The sequence below is a fragment of the Agelaius tricolor genome, unplaced genomic scaffold (genome assembly GCF_023055355.1).
Source record: "Agelaius tricolor isolate 1412-34295 unplaced genomic scaffold, bAgeTri1.0.p SCAF_4, whole genome shotgun sequence".
Lineage (NCBI taxonomy): Eukaryota > Metazoa > Chordata > Aves > Passeriformes > Icteridae > Agelaius > Agelaius tricolor.
The window spans coordinates 6527059-6540910 of NW_027269264.1; the positions used below are offsets into that span (position 1 = coordinate 6527059).

At 36.4% G+C, this 13852-nt stretch overlaps 1 protein-coding gene across 1 annotated transcript in view; it reads left to right on the forward strand.

Annotated features, from left to right (window-relative positions):
- PTBP3 (polypyrimidine tract binding protein 3) overlaps nt 1–13852 on the forward strand; it is a 46625-nt gene that overhangs the window by 19271 nt on the left and 13502 nt on the right. The window contains exons 6-10 of the mRNA XM_071424449.1: nt 2486–2650; nt 6131–6241; nt 8413–8587; nt 11625–11702; nt 12357–12487. Coding sequence (XP_071280550.1) covers nt 2486–2650; nt 6131–6241; nt 8413–8587; nt 11625–11702; nt 12357–12487 — 660 coding nt within the window. The remainder of the gene's footprint in view (nt 1–2485; nt 2651–6130; nt 6242–8412; nt 8588–11624; nt 11703–12356; nt 12488–13852) is intronic.

Genomic DNA, 13852 nt, shown 5'->3' on the forward strand with positions numbered 1-13852 from the left:
TCAATTCCCTGTCCCGTTGTGCTAAGGGAAGGTGACTGAGTAGTTGGGTGGCACTTTGCTGCATACCAGGGTTAAACCACAACACTAGTAAATAAACAGCTGCACTTCACTATACCAGTAGATAAATTCTGATATATATAATTTCAGTAACTTCTTAGAGACAGGGTCTTCTCAAAATCTGTAAAATTATTGTGAAGGAGCTCAAGTTCAAAAGTAGTTCATCATAATGACGATAAAATCAAGTGAAGGTGGCAAGAGGACTGCTTGTATAAACAAGGAGCTCCTGATTGGGCTTGAACATAAAAGAGAGGCATAGGAAAGCTGGAATCATGAACAAGTGCCTCAGGAAGATTATAGAGCATTACCTATACATGCAGGGATATAGTTAGGGAAGTCAAAGGCTACATGGAGTTGTCTCTGATGAGAGATGTGAAAAGCAGCAAGTTTGGTTCCTTGAGGTATATCAGCAGTAGACATTAGATTTCTTTTTTTCTAAAAAAATACATAGGCCTGCTGCTGAAAGGGGCAGGAACAGAGGAGATGGAAAAGGCTGAATTACCGACAGCCTTCTCAGCAGCATGTGGTGGTTAAGAGTTGCACTTGAGAAGAGTGGAAAAGTTGATGAAGGAAGTAGAGAAGAATCACATCAGAGAACATTTAAATTATTTTGATAAACAAAAAGTCTGTGTCCCTAGTGAGATACACTTTTGAATGCTGAGGGAGCAGATTGGTGTCATTGCAATGCCAATGTACTATCTTGAAAATGTTATGGCAGTTGGAAAAAGTGACTGAGTTACTGAGGACTAGAAAAAAGAAAATCCTTCCATCTCCTATCTTAAGGAGGGACAGCAAGAAAGATGAAAAGAAAGATCTGGGGAACCACTGCTTGATCAGCCTTACTTTGGTCCCTGGGTAAGGAATGGAGCAACTCATTCTGGAAACTATCTCCAAACATTCTAGGGAGAAGAAAGTGGTTAGTCATAGTCAAGCATAGGTTTTTAAAAGCACATTATGCCTGAGCAATGTGATGCCCTTTTATGGTGAGATGACTAGATTGGTGGATAAGACAAGGGGATATTGTGTATCTTGATTTTGGCAAGACTTTTGTTTTTGTTTCCAGTAACATCCAAAATGATGAACTGATTAATGCAGTCTAGTTAAGTGAAGTGATTTGAAACGCTGAAATGGTTGTGACCAGTGGCATAAAGCTAGGGTCCAGTCACTGGCAGAGTACCCTAGGGGTTAATACTGGATTTTGGATTCCTGGATGGATTTCAATTGACCTCCCACTTAGCTACATAAGTTATATACTGTGATATGTATATCATGAATTTTTTTTCCTCTGTAAGAATGTTGACAGTAGTGATTTGGGCATAAATCATTCATTTGTGTTGGCACAAGTGTCACACAAGTCTTGCAAGCTTGTCAGTCTGGTAAATATTATTTGTCTCTTTCCTCATCTAAGATTGCTGTGTCAGTTTGTTATCTGCAAAACCAAACAAATTACAAGATTTTTTTTTAAGGATGTGGTTTGCATAACAGCCTCAGGAAAACTGTATGTATATTTGCAAATAAGACTCCTTGGGTCTCTTTCTGAGTATTTTCAACTTGGTATGTGGCACTTGGTTTCTTCTATAACAGCATTGTCTACTTTAGAAAATAAACTGTTTGGCACTTCAAATTTGAGTTTTATCTAAAATTTAAAGAGACCCTAGTAGAGCAGCTGAATACTGTTACTGTCCTAGTCCCCAGGCTGAGCCCTGAAGTACATATTGTTTTGCAGGGTTATATTTTTCTGAAACTAGGTAACATGTACCATGTGCCCTGTTTAATCTGTCTTCCAAAGAATTTATGTAGTTGAGACATGACTTTAAGTCACAATGCGTCTGGAAAGGAACATCTCTCCACAGTCCTGATACTCAAAGGAGGTATGAAGACCTCTTTGGGGAAAACCCATGAAAAACAAGTGAAAAGACTTGTGTAATCACAGAAGTATAGTTTGAGGAGTGAGATTTGAACCTGTTTTTTGTGGTTGATGGCTTTGCTCTGAAAGAAGAGTAGGGTGTGCAGGTTTAAGTTTATTCCAACCAAATCTTAGTTCCTGAAGAGAATTAATCCTAGTTTTTAGTATGCTGACTGATTGTTTGTCTATTACAAGATTACAATATTGTCATCTATAATATTGCTGGAAAAATGTCTAGAATGACAATAGCTTACTGAATCAAAGAAAAATCATTACAAAGTAGTAGCAGTTTAACAAAAAAATACTTGTAATTCTGTGAATTACACTGACTAGGTGTAAGGGAGGAGCATGGAACGTAAGAGTTATGATTTATTTATTAATGTGGGATTTGAATCATTAATATGAAGGAAATATGTTTTTATGAAGTTATTTTTTATGTCCTTTTCATTTGGGAGAACTTTATTTCAGTATGAATAATTTGTATGTAAAATAACTGCGCTCTCTGCTATGACTTAATTTCAGAGACCCCAACCTGCGCTGCAATGTGCGAATGCTGTGCAGCATGGAAACCTGGGTATTACAAGTGCTTTTGCTGCTGAAGGTGGGGTCCTTCCAAGTCATGGTTCTGTTCTTCGAATCGTTGTTGAAAATGTTTTTTGCCCTGTCACTTTAGACATGCTGTATCAGGTAATGAGGACTGCTTAAAAAAAGTCACAATCTGTTTCAATGTTGCTACTGTAACATTGTCCATTAATTATTATTTTTTTTAAATACTTGTGGTTCCTGAATCTTCTGTATGAGGACTGTCTCTTTAAAATAATTTCCCAAATTTAGAGATGTAGGATTGAAATAGTTGTATGTAAATGAAATTGAAGTAAACAGAGCTTCAGTACTCAGATTTTCATGTTGTCTCATTTAGTTCCTTGCTGTGGAAGCAGCAACAAACTTGAATGGTTAATTCTGCTTTCTTGATGAGCTAGTGAAATACTGAATGTTATGAACTAGTGAATCCATATTTTAGCACTCTTTCTGCTGAGTAACCTTTGTAGTTTGCTTTATATTTACGGTTTTATGTTCACCTTTATAGCTCAGTGCAAGTGATGTAATATGCAAATTGCTTGTTAAAATAAAATATTTTTGATTGTTCATCTTTAGAATGGCATTTGACTACCTCTCTAACTTAGAATAATGGTAGGCTGTATTTATGAAAGCCATTGCTGTAACTTCTGCTAGGTGTTTGGCCTATGCTGTTGAAAGCTCTAAGTTTAAAAATAATAACTTGAAGACCACTTCTTTGCGTCCAAAATATTTGTTGATATTTCACAAATATTGCAAAGTTTTTCATACTTGAAACTTTTGTAATTAATAGTAATTTATGCAGTAAAAACCATGCCCCATGTATGAGTTTCTTAAGTAATACAATTTAGAATAACTGGGATGATTTTGTAGGAACCTGCAGTCCTGGAAGATTCTTTTCCTGCTCTGCTAAGATCTCAAACAATAGTTGAGATAAAGAATAGCTTTAGCAACACTCTGTTTTTCCTCTTAAAATTTTCTGTTTCTCTCTATCTCCTCACCATGATACTGATTAACTAGTGTACATATTAGTTGCCACTTGGATCTAAACCTTTGTCTTTGAGTGTTGCTCACTCATTGCTGAACCTGTGCAAATACTATGTCAGCTGTTTAGGATTATTGCTGCATTCAGAATAACCTCAGAACAAACTCCTGTGGTTATGGAAGCTGTATTAGTTCTAAGAATGCAAAAGCAAAGAGGAAATTCATATTAATTTACTTTCCTTTGATTTTAGTCTACTTCAGTGCAGCACAACAACATTTTCAGCATTTGAATTGCTCTCAACCACCTTTCCAATACGTCTTGAAAATTTAGCAATATTTGCAAAGGGATCTTATTTGGAGCTCTTAATGGGGGACAATCTCCTCTAATTAGAGCAGCACTTTGTGCCCAATCTAACTTTTACTTTGTATGGTAAGGTAAATGAAAATGAATATTTTCACTGACAAGTATAGCATCTTATGGAACACTACTAGGCAAGCTGTCAGTCCATACTTGGATTGTAGTTTGTAAATTGTCTTGCCTGTCAAAAAATTAATTTTTTTAAATCACAGTTTGCCTTAAAATATTTATCATATGAAGCTGAAAATTCAGTGTTATCTTTTCAGAAACAAAATTGATGTATACAGTGTGTTTAGGTTTAAAATCAAACTGGAATGAGTACATTAAATTTCATTACCTTAAAAAGGTCTATTAAGTTTTCTGGATAAACATGGAAAAGCATATGTTGAAAAGCTGTATTTAGGCATTTCTTAAGAGGAAGTGCTTTATGTACAGGAACTCAAAGACTAATTTTAAATTGCTGTGAAAAGGTTTTTGTTCTGTTTTCTACGACTAAATGATGACTTCAGCATTAAAATCTTGTTTCTGAGAGATGGCAAAACTGGGTCCAAATGGTTGGGACATTAGTCTTGTATCGCTGATTCTTGGCCCTAAGAGGTTGGCAAGAGATGCTTATACTTATCTAGGTCCTTTCTTTCCATTGCAGACTTAATATTTCTCAGGGGTTTCTGCTTTCCTGACTTTGCATTGATTCTAACAGTTTGTTTGAAAACTAATAGTATTTCTCAAACTCACCTTTCCTCTGACTGGCCTTTTTTTTCCTGCACTTGCATGATACATCCTGGCTTTACATTTGTCCTCACTCCTTGTCACACTCCTTTGTTTAAACACGTTCATGTAATGCACACTCTCATTTTGAATGTATATATATTTAAATTCAGCATTTAAAAGTATTTCTGCAATGCTTATGTTTGCAATAAATCAAATACTATTTGATTATAAAGTATAGAGGTAGGTTCAAATCTAGGTCTTTGTCTTTCTTCTTTCCTTGTTGTTTTTTAGTTTAGGCAGTGGGTGTTAATAAGCACATCAATTATTTAAGTTGTATTTTATTCAACGGATTTGTAGAATTTGTCTAATTGACAATTACATTGTCAAATGTAATTTGTCTAATGTGCAGAACATAAAGGTGCATACCTTGAATGCAGATTGCAGTTCCCATCTCAACTGACTTCCAGTAACAAGGAATAATATTGATAGAAATAGACAGATCCACCAGGTCAGCAGGTGGCTCTGTTGTGTACTTGAATCAATTTTGGGGTTTTTGACCATGGGATAATCTATTCAACACCTGTTCCACTGATACCTGATGTGATGTACCTTTCTCAGAGGGGAAAAAGTGTTCTAGTGTAGGAAGTAGTGGAGCTTGTTGACAGCTTTAAGCTAGCTTGGAACAGGGAAGGGTAATGTGTATAAGCTAGAGAACAAGAGGCTAGAGAGCAGCACTGTGGAAAGGGACCTGCACATCCTGGTCAATGGCAAGTTGAATATGAATCAGCAGTGCACAAGGTCTGGAGGGGAAGCCTTATGGAGAGTGGCTGAGGGCACTAGGTCTCTTCAGCCTGGAGGATACTGAGGGGAGACCTTCTTGCAGTTACAGTTTCCTCAGAGGGGAAGTGGAGGAGCAGGTACTGATCTCTTCAGTGTTGTGACCAGTGACAGGACTTGAGGAAATTGCATGAAGCTGAGTTGGGGAATGTTTAGGTTGGATTGGAAAGGGTTTTTCACCTAGAGGGTGTTGGGCTCTGGAACAGGCCGTTCAGGGAATTGATCACAGCACCAAGCCTGACAGTTCCAGAAGCCTTTGGACAATGCTGTCAGGCACATGGTGTGACTCTTGGGTGTCCTGTGCAGAGCTGGGAACTGCACTCAGTTGATGATCCTTGTGGATCCCTTCCAACTCAATGTGTTCTGTGACTCTATGACTTGTGAAGTCCATTTCAACTCTGATTCATTATTCACAATTTATCTGCAGACACTTGACAAATGCCTGTTAGGACTGTCCTTCCCTGTTTAGTTAATAAGCCATTGCTAATTCTTTAAAAACATTTTATCCATCTTTCCTTTCTTTTGTAGTCTTTCTTTAATTATTTTTTTTTACCTGAAACAAAATTCTGAGTTCACACAATTTTTGTTCAGCTCTCACAACAGAAATATTTTTCAGAAATTTATTTGGAATATTAAATGCTAGCTTTTAGTGTGCATGAATTACTTGCTGCTTCTTATAGCCCATTTTTTTTCCCTAACAGATTTTCTCTAAATTTGGCTTTGTCTTGAAGATTGTCATGTTCCATAAGAACAATCAATTTCAAGCTCTGCTCCAATATGCTGATGCAATGAATGCATATTATGCCAAAATGGTAAGTATAATGTATTCAGCTTGATTTTGTTTGTTTGTTGGGGGGTTTTCCTTGCTAAGGGACAGGGGAAGCATTAGGAATATTTTGACTGTTAACTTTGTGATATCTCACCATTCTAACACTTTTGTTGCACATGAATAACTTTGATGTCTCTTTTTATTTAAGAGGACAGCACTCTATCATCAACTGCAAACAAATCTATAGCATATACTCCAGGACATGCATGAGTCTGTCAAAATGAAAATCATTGATAATAAAAACTCTGTCATCTTGAGGCTGAACAGGCCCAGCTCCCTTTTACTTTTATTTGTGAAAGAGACGCTCCAATTGCTTAATCATCTTTGTAAGTCTACACTGAACCCATTCCAAGAGCTCCATGTCTCTTTTGGGCTGAGGAGCCCACAGTTGGACACAGCAGTCCAAATGTGGCCTCACCAGTGCTGAGTAGAGGGGCAGGATCACCTCCTTTGACCTGCTGGAAGTGCTCTTTGTAATGCATCCCAGGATGCCTTTGGCCTTCTTGGCCACAAGGACAGATTGCTAGCTTACAGGCATCTTGTGGTGGTGCACAAAGATACACATTCTTTGTAAACCTGCTTTCCAGCAGATCAGGCCCTAATCTATGCTTTGCATTTGCCTTTGCTGAATTTCAGAAGGTTCCTCTGTGCCCATCTCTCCAGGCTCTGAGGTCCTTCTGAAGGGCTGCACAGCCCTCTGGGCTATCGGCCACTGCTCCCAGCTTTGTGTTGTCAGTGAAATTGCTGAGGAGGCCTCTGCCCCTTCATCCAAGTCATCTTTAGTTCTCATATAAAGGAAGCAGGAGGTAACTAATAGTCAGATGTGTGTAGAAGAGCTTTAGCAATTCTTTCACAACACCTGTGATTCAAGTCCCAGAGAGGCAGACTGGTAACCTTTTTAGACCAATGATCAGGTCAGCAGATGGGTGCCTCTGTGTTGGCAGGGCATCACCTACAACAATTATGCACCACTTCTGGGTGTTCTTGGGCACAGGTTCTGTCCACTCTGTTGTTTCACTTTAAGTCATGCCTAGGATTAGGACTTATATTGGAAAAGACCCTAAGGTCATTGAGTCCAATGATAAACCTAATGCTGCCAAGTTCAATTCTAAACCATGTCCTGAAGCACAACATCTGTACATCTTTTAAGTACCTCCATCACCCACCAGGGATGGTGACTCCACCACTTCTCTGTTTTAATGCCTGATAGCCCTTTTGATGAAGAAATTTTTCATAATATCCAGTCTAAACTCCCCTTGCAGAACTTGAGCCCATTTTCTCTTGTCATGTCACTTGTTTCACTTGTCATGTCACATGTCACATGGGAGAAGAGACTGACTCCTACCTTGCTACAGCTTCCTTTCAGGCAATTGTAGAGAGCAGTAAGGTCTCTCCTGAGCCTCATTTCCTCAGAGCAGACAACCCCAGCTCCCTCCAGCACTCCTTATGGTACTTGTGCTTCAGATCCTGCATTAGAGTCCTTCATGTAAGGGTCAGTTCATGCAGTTAAAATTTCCAAATTAGTGCTCCTATTACCATCTGATATTGTGTGTTGAATGGGAGAGAAGTAATATTAGAGACATAAGAAGTCAAGTCATGCTTAAAGCTGTGTTTTGTCCAGATGACACAAGGTGATATAATACTAACTAGTAGACTACACTAGTAGTTTAGGTAAGCATAGTCTCAGCATAATTGTATACTTGGTGTTTAAAAAGAGGGCTTAATAGCAGAAGGTGAATTACTGTTTTGATTCAATTGCAAAGTGAAAACTTTATAATGGTGGAGTGGTTTGGATTGGAAGCAACCTTTAAAGGTCATCCAGTCCAATCCCCTGGAGTGAGCAGGGTCACCTTCAACTAGATCAGGTTGCTCAGAGCCCTGTCCAATGGGCATCAGACACCTCTCAGGGCAACCTGTGCCAATGTTTCATTACGCTCATTGTGAAAAACTTCTTCCGTATAGGTAATCCAAATCAACCATTCCAGTTTAAAACCATTACCCCTTGTCCTATACCAACCTGCCCTAATAAAAGATCTGTCCTGATCTTTTTATGGACCACCTTCAAGTCCTGAAAGGCTGCAATAATAATATAAACGTACAGTGATGGCTGCCATGATGTGTTTTATCTCTGAAAATGTAATTATTTTTCTTCAGTCTCTGGATGGCCATTGTATCTACACTGGCTGCTGCACTCTGCGTATTGATTTCTCCAAGTTAACTAACCTAACAGTGAAGTACAACAATGACAAAAGTAGAGATTTCACTCGCGTTGACCTTCCTTTTGGTGATGGCCAACGAACCATGGAGGCATCCTTATCTACTCCCTTTGGTAAGAAACCTTCACTTCTAGTACTAAATACACACTGAGATCATCATTTTTATGTTGCATTTATGCTTTGGCTTCCTATCAGGTGCATAGAGGGGTACATTTTGCATACATTTTTGTTTGCTATGTCCAATAAAATTCTTATGGAAAGCATGAAGTTGAAGTCTTGGTAAATCAGTATCTGAAATAGTAATATGAGGAACACTAGTGGGCAAATTTTAGTGTTGTAAAAAAGCTACAAAATACTACTAAAATGCTGTAAAATTGTATAATTGGTACAGGTAATGTAGCAAATATTGCATATCAGGATGGAAGTCATCACAAATTGACACTGGCTGCCTAAAGCTGCTTGAAAATAAGTGTTGTAAGGGTATTAGCTCCTATTTTTTTATATTTTAGGATAATTGAGTGCTGCAAGAAACAAAACTGTAAGAAAATCCAAAATGCTATACTTATTTATATATAATCTATACTCATATTTTAAAATATAAATTTAAGACATTTTCTTAAATTGTAGAAGTCATTTTGGTGTAGAGAAGACAGTGTCTGCTTGAAGTGAAACTGGAGAAATGCTCACAACACAATTTGAGTGATTTTAGCTGATTTTCTCTCTCTCTAATGACAACTATTAGCAATAATACACAATGAAGAACTAACTTAGCTGTTGAATAGATATCTAAGTGCTGTCCAATTGATTATCACAGTAAAAAGTGTGGGAGAATAACTCCCTATTTTTCTTTACTTTTCTGTGTCAGCTAGGACAAATACTGGGTTTTGTTTGATTGTTTTGAATAATTGAGTTAGCTTAGATTAGAATAAGAAAGTGAGTTGCACTCACTACTTTCTTGATTTTTGTCTTTACTGCTCCCCTTAAATTCAGGCCTTGGATCTTTAGGTAATGGACAAATGTCATTACAGTGTGGGGCAGAGGAGGATGGTGGAATTTGCCATGCAGCATTACAGAAATGTGATATTACAAGTTTAATATATTCTAATTAATTAGACTTGCATTATTTGAAATGTCAGTGGAAGGGAAAAGTACAATTAGAGTAGATTATTTCTGCACTTGCTTGTAGGGCAGAAATAACTATGCTTTTGGAGAATAACACATGAACACTTCTCCCTATCTTCCTCCTCACTCTCCAAGCTTCTCATTGCTAGGAGCCTTGTTGTCTTTTACTGTAAGAGTAAGAAGTGTTGGAATAGTCTGATGTCTGTAAAAAAAATTGTCTGTGGTACATTCATAGTGAAGCAGCTGCACATTTATTTAAAAAAACAGTAAAAAATATCTGTAAATGGGAGAAGTTTGCTTCCTAGCCTTTCTGTCAGTATTGACAACATGCACATGTTGTAATTGGCATGTTCTGTGAAGCTTAGTTACAGAACATGAGTGAAAGATGTTTTAAATCATGTGACTACCTTCACTATTTCCTATTACTAGTGGAAGTAGTTTTGATATAGAATTATCATACAAAGCTGGTAACTGTCAGAATAATATATCTGTTTTTTATTGTAGACTTGAAGTCATCTTAATAGCAAAACTAAACTGTTCTTGAGACTTGTTTTTCTTCTTCTTTCTTTAATTTTCTTCTGCTTTCTGTGGAAAAGATACTGCACTATAAACAGATTTTGTGCATATTCTGCATTTAAAGAGTTCTTGCATCCAGTGAGCAGAAATACCTGAATTGGCTTGCTTCGAAAGCTAGGCTGATAGCCATGAAGCAAATGAATTAAAAAAAAAAAAAGGCAACAAAGAATTCTAGATCTTTCTGCATTAGTTCAGTTTGAAAATTTTTACATTCCTGATTTTGGTATCAAGGTGCAACATGCAGGTCTTATTTGGCAGAATAAAACTTCTTGATCTATTTATTTATTAATGTTTCCGTTGCAATTCTTGGATTGTGAATAAGTGATTCATAACTATATTGCCAGAACTTGTCAGTATAATTTCAAAAATGTGTTTACTTGCTTTAGTGTCATAAAGGTGTTCAGTTTTTTGTATGAAAGATGCTTTTTTGCTACAGATAAGAGGAGGTGTAATGTGATGCAGTATTCATGGATACTTGATCTGTGGTGTCTGTTACATTTCTTTTTGTAATTCAAAATAGATACTTTTTTTGGTATTGTATTATCCCTATTGATAATCATTTGTTAGTAGCTCTATTTTGGTCAGTAGTGTGGAGGTTTGAGTAGTAAAACAGACATATTACCAAGCTTGTAGAATGTTTTCTAATTATACATGCCCCATTTGAAAAATTAAAATCTGGTGTGTCCTTACATATGAATGAATCCACAGCTCAAGCTTGTATCTAAATGCTTAGAATACAGCTTTGTGAGGTACCCTGAGTAGCACTTGACTCCACATACTAATGTGGAAATCACTGAGCTATCTTTGATGCTGGGACTCTCCATATGTTGCTATTCCAAATCTGGTTAATGCTTGCGATTTCCAGGGGAACTATAAAAAACAGTGGTTATGTATGAAGTTACACAAACTGGGAAAGTGCATCTCCTTAAAAAGCAGAATTTATATGCTTTATGCATTTTAGCAGCTAGTAAAATTTAGAACCTTAGATTAGTTGTAGAAGTTTGTATTGTTTAGCTTATACTGATCTTAGTGTTCAGGAGTTGTATCTCATCATTGCAAAACATCTTTGACTGTATTTACTTGCAGAAAATTTCTAGAGTACATGTCCATTGTGTGAATAGAAACCATTGAACACAGGCTTTAATGGATACTAGTCTCTGCTGTGCTTTCCTATTCAAACTTATCTAATTTATATTTTGTCCAGATTTCATTTTAGAGAGGAATGTTGAGGCCGACCAGAATATTTGCTTTCAAAAATGGCTGAAAATTGTCTTTGTACAACATAGAATCTTGGATTTCAATTAGAGTTTTAACCCAAAAGTTTTATAAACATTTGGAATCACATATAAAGTCAAAATAGTAATACTGGTAGCTGATTCTGATTACTGAAATCTCTTCTGTTTTCTAAAACTTTTAAAATCTGCTTTAAAAAAATCTATCTGTTCTCTCTAGCTACCCAAAATACCATAATTCCATCATATACAGGGCCTCCTGGGTTTGCCCCAGCCTTGGGCTTTCCTCAGGGAGCAGGTAAGTTTGTTTTCTAAAAATTTGGTGTTTGTAGTTATGGATAGCCTATCTGAATACATCCATTCAGAGCCATTTGTTTTAAAATACAGCTACCAGAACAAAGTATTAATTTGAGTAATTGTAACTCTTTCTCATATATATACACTCAATAAAATAAGTTTCTGTAATAAAAATCATATCCTGATGTAGTTTATCATTCATTAGGCAAAGAATCTAATGCCATGATAAAAATTCACTGCAAGAGAAGAAATTAAGCATTTATTTTTTTTCTCAGAATCATAAAACTGCTATGACATTCAATGCAAAATGAGGGAAGTCTCTGCTTTTCTGGCTATCAAGAGATAAATACATAGTTTTTTAGACTGTGATCTTTCCCTTTCTAGCACAGGATAAACTTGGGTGCTGAATTATGTTTTTTCTTTCTTGGGCTGCAATTTATGCAATCTTTTGTTTGGGTCTATTTGTACAGCTGAATGTTTCTTTTTTCTATGAAAGGGAGCTGCTTCTTGCTTTATTGGTCATATACTAGTAATAACTAAATTCCTTAAAATAATTTTTAAATTGGATATTGATGTTTTTGTAAAATATAACCTGCTTGTGTATTCTTCCTTACCCACTTTGAGATGTCAAGTGATGCTGTTTATACCTTTCCAGGTCCTTCTGTTCTGCCTGTTCCTGGAGCACTTGGTCCTTTCACAGTCACCACATCAGCAGCACCTGGACACATGACTATTCCTGGTATTCCAGCAACCTCCGTTTTACTAGTCAGCAACCTCAACCCTGAAGTAAGTTTGATTGGTGGAACTGATGTGTCACCTTGTACCAACTGCCAGAATCCTCGAAAACTGACATTAGCTGAAGGAATAAGAAAAATTCTCTATGCTGATAATATCAAAAACAGGACACATCTATACTTGTTTTAGGTAGCTAGCAATATTGGTGAGGTTTAAAAACTCCCATCATCAGTGAAAAGCTTCCTAACACAGTTTACTTTAGGAACCCTATGTTAGCAGTGTAGCTAGTAATTGGAGAGAAGTCTATGGTCAACTGTAAGAAATGTTTGAAGATGTGATAATTTCTTGATATCTCAGTTAATATGACTTCTCTGTGTGCTTTTTTATCTGTAAAGAAGGCAAAGGATTTTTCCTTACATTGGTTAAAAAACAAGGAATTAAATGGAAAGGAGGAAACAGAAAAGGAAATAAAAGTATGCCAAATGCTTTTCTAAATATGTGTAGGATCTTTCTAGTTTTGCAACTTTTTTGAGATTGAAGAAAAAGAACATGGGTACATTATGTTATTGACATCACTCTACATTTATTTTTAAAAATTAATAAATACCCATGTTCACTTTTCATGGTACCACACAGATGATTTTTCATATGGTGGCAGTAAAATTACCAAGGACAACTTGGAAAGTTATTTTTGTAGTGGAAATGACATAGGCTGATCTATAATCTTCCTCATGTTATTCGAACACTAATCTGTTCTTAATTAAAAGCATTATACATCATCTTAAAATAAATTAAACAAGCTTTACCAGGGCCTGATTTAAAACACGATTCTTTTTCACTATTGATAAGCAGTCCTGTTGCAGCAATGTAAAATTCTTGTTGCACACACTCCATACATTTCCTTAACTGTAAAACTTAGGAGTTTTCAGCAAAATTGAAGTTCCCTTGAAATTCTGAGGTTTAAAAATCTATTCACCAGTTTGTTTTAAGTAATTGCTGTGTTTCTGTTTTCATACTAACAGCCAAATTCACAGTAAGCATCCAAAACCCAGATGTACACAGGGCTGTAAGACAAGTCACTTTTTCTTTAATTTTACAATATATCAGTGAGTTTCTGATGATGGCTGCAGATGTGCTTTCTGCAGCTGACTATTTATTTTCTGAATCTAAAAGGAGAGTGCCTCTTAAAAATAAGCATATATGAAGCATAGGTCAGAGCTCTTTTTAGGACATTGATGCTTTACTTAGTACGAATCATAGCTAAGAATTAATGTAGAACTTAGTGCTGTAATGCATGATACGATATCAATGTATTAAGTAATGCCCAACTTCTTAAAAGAATAAAAATAAGAATGTACTACAGCATTAATTGTTGGAAATATATTTCTTGGCAGTTCTGTAGCACTTGTTCTTCAG